General features: G+C 45.0%; 1 protein-coding gene and 1 long non-coding RNA gene across 2 annotated transcripts; one reads left to right on the top strand and one right to left on the bottom strand.

The window, feature by feature from the left end:
* The first annotated feature begins 2,911 nt into the window (after nt 1–2,911).
* Nucleotides 2,912–4,540, top strand: LOC143509642 (uncharacterized). The gene is made up of 3 exons (XR_013129715.1): nt 2,912–3,305; nt 3,468–3,613; nt 3,768–4,540. It is a non-coding gene; the product is annotated as an uncharacterized LOC143509642 (long non-coding RNA).
* On the bottom strand, nt 4,437–9,608 carry tph1b (tryptophan hydroxylase 1b). Its single transcript, XM_076998486.1, is given in 11 exon segments — nt 4,437–5,548; nt 5,981–6,114; nt 6,316–6,411; nt 6,714–6,840; nt 7,072–7,207; nt 7,511–7,707; nt 7,869–7,936; nt 8,105–8,205; nt 8,358–8,538; nt 8,813–8,939; nt 9,460–9,608. Coding segments are annotated over 11 exon segments (1,419 nt in total). The 5' UTR covers nt 9,537–9,608; the 3' UTR covers nt 4,437–5,373.
* Between the last annotated feature and the right edge of the window lie 455 nt (nt 9,609–10,063).

The following is a 10,063-nucleotide window of genomic DNA, read 5'->3' as shown; positions in this document are numbered from 1 at the left end:
GCACGACTGCTGATGTTGGTGAAGCTGATCCCTAAGGGCGGCCATGAAAGGTGCTTCACATCGCTTCATCTTCCCCCCACTGTCACGGCAGCCACCCGGGACGGAACAGCCGGCCCTGAAATTTTAATGTGCAGCAATTAAGCCTCCGCAAGCGCTTAAGTGGGTCTGCACACCAGCGATGGAGATGGAGGGTCTCTGGGGCACAGGTGGTAGGGGGAGTGGGAAGAGGAATGGTGGAGGAACACTGGGAAAGGGGTTAGGGTTAGAGTTAGAGTTAGGGTTGGGGTTGGGGTTAGGGTTAGGGTTAGAGTTAGGTTTTTGGCTGAAGTTGTTTTCCAACAATGGTCTAAAACCTTTTGGTGCACTGGCTTCACCAACTTCTAAGGAGGATTAAAAATAGGGGGAGGTACCAAGATCTAAAAAGAGGGGAGGGGTTCAGAATGGGGTAGGACCAAGGGAATGAACTATGTGAGGGGGAAGGGTAGGTTAGGGCTTGGGAAAGGGGGTGGTTAGGGTTAGGGCCAGGTCAGGGGAGAGGTTGAGTTTAGGGCTAAGTGAGGGGGAAGGTTAGGTATAGTGCTTGGGAAAGGGAGAAGTTAGGGTTGGGGCTAGGTAAGGGGGAGGTTAAGTTTAGGGCTAGGTGGGGGGGGGGGGGGAGTTTAGGTTTTAGGGCCCCGGAAGGGGAGAGGTTAGGGTTAGGGCTAGGTAAGGGGTGGGGCTAGGTAGGGGGGGAGGTTAAGTTTAGGGCAAGGGTCACCAACCTTTTTGAAACTGGGAGCTACTTCTTGGAGACCAATTATTGCGGAGGGCTACCAGATGAATTCGCACTCTAACGAAAAGTTGTTGAGCGGGGGAGGGGGGTGCGTGTGCGAGTGTCAATTGCTAGCAACCGCGGACAATCTATAATAGTAGCAAAAACATAAACGATGCAGCGCTTTGGTGCATGGCACTATAGTGAGCTATTTTTAAAACAAGCCCGCGGGCAACTCGTGACGTCCTCGCGGGCGACATTCACGTTGGTGACCCCTGGTTTAGGGCTAGGTAAGGGGGAAGGTTAGGTTTTAGGGCCCGGGAAAGGGAGAGGCTAGGGTTGGGGCTAGGTAAGGGGGAGAGGTTAAGTTTAGGGCCAGGCGATGGGGAGGGTTAGGTTTAGGGCCCGGGACAGAGAAAGGTTAGGGTTAGGGCTGGGTGAGGGGAAGGGTTAGGTTTAGGGGTTGGGGTTAGGGTTAGGGTTAGAGTTAGAGTTATGGTTGGGGTTAGAGTTAGGGTTAGAGGTAGGGTTGGGGTTAGGTTTAGTGGTTGGGGTTAGGTCTTGGGGTTAATGGCTTACAGATTAGGTTTTTTAACACTTTGGTGCTCAGGCACACCAACTATTTCAGGGGATATCCCCTGGAAAAGTAACCTATAAAAGAAAAAATAGGGGGGGGGGGGGGGGGGGGGATAGAAAAAGGATGTCATGTTGTGTATTTCTGGGTGGCTATGAAAATGGGTCTGGAATTTACCAAGGGGTGAAAAGGAGAAAACATGGTTTCAACAGGTAGAAACGTGTATTTGGACACACTAAGGTTAGAGTTAGGGTTGGGGTTAGGGTTAGAGTTAGGGTGACAGATGAAGGCAAAAAAGGTGAAAAGGTCAGTGTATGAACCAATAAGCATGTGATGAACCAATATGAACCAATATTTTCACAACTGTCCTTCATATGCTGACTTTGTGAAAGCATTTCTACATGTATGAATATGTAGGTATGTGTGGCTTTGTTGGCAAAAACAGGCCCATGACGCAGTACAATGAGTAACTGAGAGCGTCACAAAATCTGGTGTGTTTGGTTAAGGCTGGGACTAACCGAACACCCCAAAATTTCCTAGCCATGGATAAATCCGGTCAATAGAGTCAACCGAGTCGTATTACTGTAATGTATAGTGTGAGAGGCGGCAACCCGAGGATGGACGTTACACTGAACATCTATAACTGCCACTCATTAGATGCAGACAATGAAGGAGCGGAAGACAAGAACGGAAGGAGAGGATGGATCAATAGTGAGTATGGGGCAGTGGGACTCTGCATATGAAAGAGAGACAAACTTAGAGACACACCTACACACACATTTACACAAATACTTGCAGTTTTGCAGTCACTCACAGATGCAATGTTTATTATCCCAGTCCCCCAACTCCACATTCTGTTCGCCCACTGTACCCTTATAATACCAAACCAAGCTATATTCCTGCACACAACCATGGCAAGAAATGAGGTCAGTTATGAAGTCATTTCTTTATTTTCCCTATCTTTTTTTTTTTACAGCGTGTCACACCTTTCCTTGTGATGTGCCTATCTGGTTGTTCCCAGCCTTTCAGGCGTTTCCTCATTAGGGAAGTAGTGATGGAGCAGTAAAACGAGCCGGACCTCCACTGTTCCAGGATGTTCACCACTCTGACCTTCATGCTTCCCAGAGGACTTGGAGCAGTCATCCACATGTTGTCAAATGCCATTGATCAGCTCTGCCTGTTCAGCCTGGCTATGTAGTTCTTGCTTTGTGCTACTGGATATAGAGCAGGGAAAAAATGCTCTCCTTGTTAGTCAAGTCAAAGTCAAACTTTATTTATGGAGCATCCTGTATGCACCACCCCTTCTCCACCACATCAAGGAGGCCTGGCTCCAGGCTTTGCTGCTCCACGTTTACCAGCAGTTCCTCTGGCCCCGCCCACTGATCATTAGCTACACCTGCAACTCACCAATGGGCTCATTAAGAGCAGTACAAAAGTATATCAACAGATTGTAAATTCTAATCTGAAGTCTTTCTAGTTGTATTGTTGCTAAACCATTTACTGTAGCCTAGCATTATCTTCCCTGTTGTTGTCTTTGAAACACTGGTTAGACACTTTAACACTTTTAAAACAATGGTTGAAAAATAGATTTACCTGTGAGGTACCTGCCTGTTCCATGACCCCTGCTTATGCTAATGTCTGTGTTTCACTGGAAACAGAGGCAGGAACACCTACCTACTCAGGGCTGTCTAGTTTAAGCTAAACAGAAGAGTGTTATAGTGATCACGCCTTCTGGAAATAAAAGCGTACCTGAGAATCTCTAGCACTTTAGCAGATACATATATAATAAGTTGACCTGTGTTTGGGTTAATCATCACCTCATCCTATTAGTCATGTTACTGCCAATCTGATCTCAGCTTGAGCCAGTGCCATCTGATGCTATACAAAAGAAACATAAACCCCAAGGGAGGGTGCAGTATGTGCACCTAAACCATACAGCCAAACATATTTCCTTGTATTACTGGCAGTAATCATCAATAGGTAAGCGGTGCATCTTTTCTCAGCAGTCTTAGAAGGTACTGCAAGCATGACTTTAAGATCACATCTCTTTTAGATGTGTTTTAGCATGATCTCTGGGTTCTCCCCAGAGGTGTGTAAGTGCAATCCACTCAACATTTCCTTCAACGCTCCCTTCAACAACAGCACGTATAGAAGAGCTACACTTAGCCGACATGAATACCTGAGATGTGTGAGTGCAACCTCGCTGCTCTAGATGGTCGCGTGTTCCCATAACCCTTGTGCTAACGGTCTCATGGCCAAGAGAATATTGACTACACACTTTGTTTGTGGTAGGTGGAGCACATTTCCCATTCAGGATTGCTGTGTGTACTGTGCTTCTTTGCTTCCTCTGTCTCAGGGGCTGGACAGACCCGAGGGATATGCTGAAGCACTCAGCACCATGTGGCCTGGAGTTTAAGGCAGATCCTGTTTCCTGTGATGTAGGTGCCTCAGGAGAGTTGGCTAGGCACGTGACAAACCTCCACCACTGCTCTCCACGGAATCCATGTTGGGAGTGAAAATGGTACCAAGGTCCATACATCCACCGGACCAGAACCTGACTCACAATCTGCCCGCTTTAGGTGCTTTCTGTGATTTACTTGAGTTTCATATTGCACACATGAGGGCCAGAGAAGCGGGTGTGCAGTGATCCACCCTTTATTGCCCTCGTGCACCCATCAGCCTCAGCTCACTCATCCACTACTGGGAACTCATAAAACCAGACGAGCCACATAAATACTGAAGGCAGATGTGTTTGTTTGTGTGTGTGCCTGCATGCAAATTCATCTTAGTGGTGGTGCATGCAAACCCTGCACACATTCCCTGCACAATGCTACATAAAGACCAAATATAGCATCGTATTCCTCGTTTCCTTTTAACAACATTACATGGCTATGAATTCAGCCTCAATATTTGGAAAAACATCTGACTCATGATGTAAAGTATGCACATTTTTGTAAAGCTGTATCTCAAATGGTTTCTCTTCTTACTGTTGCTGTTGTAGTTGCTTTGATGGTACCATACTCCCCTCTGCTGGTTGAATGAGTACACCGAACTCTGAGAAAAGCTTTTATCTTATTACATATGATTGCTACCATATCAACACTTAAGAACAATATATTTGTTTACTGCTGTGGTAAACAAATTTTATATCCAGAAAGACTTTTAAGTGATTTTTTATTTGATCTTTATGGGTTTTTTTGGTATGATACTCTGAAGCTGAAGGACAACCCTGCAATAACATGTTAGATGATTCTCAGTCTCTCTGAGTTTCCATTGCTTTACTTCTATCTGCACTAGATCACTATACAGAATCATATTTATGAATGAAAAAATTCACATGAGGACGGATTGGTGAAGTAGACGAGATTCCCAGTTCTTCTACTGCACAGATATTTGTACATCAGACATGCACATGTGCACGCACACTTACACACACAGAATTCAGATTCACTATTTTGATATTTATTCATACTTTGTCAATAAACGTTTTACTTCTGCACTCTGATAATGAAAGGAAGCAGAACAAACCAATGTCCATATTAGAGGATTATTAGTTTCTAGGAAACTGAAGTTTGATTCTTCAAAGAAATCTTTCAAAGATTATCCATTTCCTTTTATTAAGTTATGTCACTCTGATCGATGCTGATGTGAATCCAAAATCACTGGCTTTCCTATGTAGTAGCAACAACAATATCTATGGTCTAACACTTCCTACTAACTGAATTTAATGTCATAGCAATGTAGAGTAACTGTCTTTAAACAACAATCAGATATGATGATATATATAAAGGATTATTACTCATTAGGGAATAAATATCAAACTCTAGTTCTGCTGGCTTGCAAAATGTAGTGTTTTCTCTGTTTTAACACACCCGGTAAAAACTCACTTTGTAATTGTCAGACTCTCTATGAATTAGGTTTTATGCAACAGGAAACACGCAGAATGCTGCAGTGTTGTGGGCCTGATGTGGGCGGGGTTAGGAAACTGCTCCCCCTGTAGGTGGGATTTGGTGTCTGCAGGCCCAACGTGGGTGAGGCTTGGTGGTAATCAGATGCCCAGGTGTTTGTTGAGCCGCTGCAGTGCATCGCCGACCATATCGAGCTCATGCCGGATCTCCTCCACCACGCCGGTGATACTGGGCACATGCTTCAACATGCACATGCTCTGCGTGTAGGGGTCGTAGCGCATGGTGAAAGGACGCTTGATGGTCTTAGCAAACTCCCTGTGGAAAGAAAGGGGTAATGTTACCCACGGGCTGAGGGTGAGACGCCCCACACTCCCAACCTGTCCAGGACATTTATCGCATTTATGCCTTATCGTGAAATGAGCGTGCAAACGTTTCCCCTTTAAGGTCCCTTTTGGTCCATTTATAAGTGTAATGGCAGTGCATTCTGTCCAGCAATGAACTGTCCCATGGTGCATGGTCACATGACTCGAGCTTTCTGTGCATGGTCACATGACTTCCGCAGCATCTTCTGAATGAATGCTGATGATTTTTGTGTCATTAATATAAGCACACTAAATGCTGCACAACTGTGTTGAATACAACAGTTCTGTATGACTGTTTCCTACAGCTCCCCTAATTAGGCTAGTTGATTAGACATGTTTATATATCCATTAAAACAAACTGAGCTGCAAGTAAGGAAAGGGTTACCTCATCCTAGCCTTGGCCTCCTCAAAGCTGTCAGACATGAAGTAAACCTCCTGAAAGGTGGTGATCAGACACTCCTGTTTGCACGTGACTTTGGGCTCAAACGGCAGGACTCTGGCACTGCCAGAGAGGGCGTGCTGTAACGGAAAAGCAATCTCACGTGCCCAGCCCTGCTCAACAGTGCTTATGGGGTTATGCTCATGCCATTTAATGCCACTGCGATTAAAACCAAAAGCATTTCAAGCAGGCTTTCCGCATGCAGGCCCCTGACCCGTCTTCCTTATTTGCAGAGTGTATTTACACTGCAGCTACAGGACGGTGTGAGCGGGTTCGTTTACCTGCAGTTCACTGGCGGATGAGAGCAGGCCGGCTCCGTACGCTCTCAGCTGCCCTTCCTGCTTACACAAGCCAAACTCCACCGTGAAGAAGTAACACTGCAAACACACACACAAGGAAAACACACTCCCTCACATCTCTACACAGACTCAAAGCAAAACAAAACTCCCCGATTCCCTGGAATGAACTCGGTGGCATTTTAAAGATGTTGTTTGAATTCATAAAGATTTACTGAGAAGTGTTTGCTGATTAATATTGCGAATTGAAGGTTGGCTGTGCTGTCATGAAACGATAGCTCAGTCATGTGATGATAACATAGCTCAGTCATGTGAAAAGACACATTAGAGATATGTCAGTGTAATGCATTGTAGCTAGAGTACAGTTGAAGAACAGCACGCACGGTGGCCAGTTTGTGCACGGCGTCGTCGGGCGCCCCCAGCGATGCCAGGCCAAGCTCCTGTGAGAACCGGGCGAAGCTCGGTTCTGCCAACAGAGGCACGTGTCCCAGCAGCTCATGACATGTGTCCCTGCAATGTAAAAACACTGTTCCTCCCCACTGAAAAAACACACCCACAAACGCAGGGTTACAGACTAAAAACAAACGAACTAACAGCAACCAGGAAACAATGGGGCCAGTGACAGCTGCTGGTTGAAGTGCAAAGCCTGATGTGAACAAGGATGAGGCAGACAGCAGGTGGCAGCGTATCTGTTGTGAGCCCGGCGGGCCCGGGAACACATGCAGGCGACGCCAAACTCACGGCTCGGGCGTGTAGAGCGGCACCGAACTGTGACGAATGTACTGGGTACAGTGGAACACACGGAAGGCCAACCCTGCCAGGAAGTCGCGGGGGGACAAGTAGCCGGCAACAGGGCGGATAGTGAATCCGCTTCGCTCTAGAACATCCAACCGACATGCAAATGTTTATGTACATACACATACTATTTTATTCATGAGGAGAGACATGTATGCAGCACACTGTACAGTAACTGGTTTACCTGTGTGAAATTTAAAGCATACATCACATACATTACAGAACTTTCAGTGTTCTTGTAAAGCCAGACAAACCTCGTAGATCAGCCTAGCTTTGGAATACACCAGAACACGGGAATACACTGTTGACTAGATCGGCTGAGTCAACAGTGTATTCCAGTATGGCGGCGTGTGGTGGGGTGCGGGTGGAGGAGACGGAGTCTCACCCCTGAGGAAGCGGGACACGTCCTCCAGCTGGGGGATGTTATCCTCCCTGTAGCCGCAGTGCCGTGAGAGCAGGGGCAGGTTCTGCAGGTGTTCCCTGCAGGCGTGCGTGGGGTACAGCTTATTCAGCTCCCTGAACACCACCCCCCACGTCCGCACCTCCTCCTCTGTGAACTCCACCCTTGGGATCGGGTCTCCACTTGACATTGGGAGGAGGGGAGGGAAGGGAGGGTTTGGGGAGAGAGAGATTAATGAGAGAGAGAGAGAGAGAGAGAGAGAGAGAGAGAGAGGTTGGTTAACTAATGTGAGGTTTGTTTGCTCTACAGGATGAACGAATAAACAGATCGGTGTGATACGTACTGTCTGTAGTTCAATGCGAGATTTGCGAAGTATTCTCGCCTCTTACGATACATGTCGTCTTTAAATCCCTAGAGAAAGATCAGCAACAATGACAGTATTTTACTCATTCAGAATGATCATAATGAGTAATAGATTTTTGTTGCTAATCTGAAAAGCGCTTTGACAGCAAGTTCAGACAGCAATAACAGGAAACAATACCTATGAATAATATACTTAGAAGAGGGAACGGCACTCACAGGATGATAAGCATCAAGGTCAGATCCATACATCAAAACACGATTGGCACACTTGTCAAGGTCTGAGATCTTCTTGGGGAACCAGGGCTCCTTTGGGATGTCTGTAACGCCAAGCAGACACGGCTTGTACAGGTTTTACTGCTTTACCATGCAATGCAGTTTTATTATCTTTCTCAAACACATCTAGGAAAAACCCAGGAGAAAAACTTTGTCTTGTGCCAAGCATTCCATAAAAATGCTGGAGGGTTTTTACCATCTTCAGGGGTGCAAAACCTGCCCGGTGAGTCCATGGTAAGGTACATCTGCTGTCTGAGTAGCTTGGTGAACCCATTCAGAGTCTCTCACACACTTTCACAACCGACAAGCACCTCCAGGTTGGAGCTGCTCTGACTGGACTCCTGTGACTCGATATGCAAAAGGTTTATCTGATTTTCCTGTCCTGTATTGGATAAATGTAAAGGATATAATGAATAAGATAACAGCATAAAATTGGCAATCAGAAATCAGTGGTTTGAATGAAACTTTCTAGGATTGTATTCCCATGCAGTGTATAAAATGAAAATGAACATAACCAGTTATCCCAAAACTAAGCGTTCTCGAGTCACCCACACGTTGTGTTATTTCATCCACACAAGACTGCATTGAAAACAACAAGTCAAATATGTTGATTGAGATTGTTGATATGTTTGCTGACAGATGTAAGCATACCTGAAACTGTTTCAATGCCTTTACAAGGTTACTTACTTCAGAGAGACCACAATAGTTGTATGTTCTTTCTCAAGAGGATAGGTTTTTAACTAGATTCTCAACAATATTGTTAAAAGCAGACTTATTCGTCTTCAAATGAAAGAACAGAGAATAACACGTGTCTGTGACTTCCTCGTGCTTGAAGAGTTTGTTCATATTTACATTAACTCTTTATCAAAACAAACAAACAAACAAAAAACTACGAAGGCTTGCCAGAAACTAATCAAGACGCATCGATCAGACATTAATTGACATAACAAATTGTTCGTCTGAGTGATTTCAGCACTTCGTCAAGGACAGCGACAACAGAAACATATTACTCTCCTAGATCTTGGATCCATTTGCAGGTCTTCTTATAAGTTACTTTTTTGTTGTCGTTGCTGTACTTTCAAATATTTTAGGGTTATGAAAAGGTCTCCCAGAATATAAAATCCTTACAAACGGTATAAAATCGAAATACTGCCTTAAAACAGATGCAAAGCACTTTTGTAAGTCGCTCTGGATAAGAACGTCTGTTAAATGCCGTAAATGTAAATGTAAATATAAAACCGTAAGCACGGAATAAATTAAACAGTGACTAACCTCATTGTTCTTCCCATAATACTTATAGTTTCTTCCCATAATAGTTGTTAATTGAGTCGAAAGATTGTCCTCGGCGTGGTCCGTCAGTCTTACTGGAAAACATACCCTGGTGCGTGACTATCTTTTTTACAGTGGCGCGGACGAGGCCGACGCACCTCTCCAAGTGTTTCCGCTATCACCGATATAGGTAACTGCGTTAACGGAGTTCAGAGCGCTTCGGTATTTATCAACCGGGATGACGGAAGGGGGTTGGCGCGAAAGGGGGTTGACTTCTACGACATGGAGAGCAGGAAATGGAAAATTACGATCAGGACAGTCATAGAACTGTCCAGTTGTTTTTAGACATTCTCGTTATGACTATAAGGGCTGGAAATATACGCATTTATCGTTTTAATAGGTTAAAGGGAACGCCTAACGCAACAGCTAATACACTGATGCCAAAAAGTAGGCCTATTCTTAATCTTTTGAAACTCTCAATTCTGTTAACTACTTTTGGAAGAAAAGCCTACGGACCTACTACTCTCCATTTATAAACTACACGTGACCTTTATGATTACCGTAAAAGAGTAAGGTAAAATAAGTCACAGTAACATAAAGCTTTGCCGAAATTTATAAATAACAATGTAAGTC

Source organism: Brachyhypopomus gauderio, chromosome 1 (genome assembly GCF_052324685.1).
Source record: "Brachyhypopomus gauderio isolate BG-103 chromosome 1, BGAUD_0.2, whole genome shotgun sequence".
NCBI classification, from domain to species: Eukaryota; Metazoa; Chordata; class Actinopteri; order Gymnotiformes; family Hypopomidae; genus Brachyhypopomus; species Brachyhypopomus gauderio.
The sequence above is the reverse complement of the archived record's forward strand: the minus strand, read 5'-3'. Positions and strand labels throughout refer to the sequence as shown.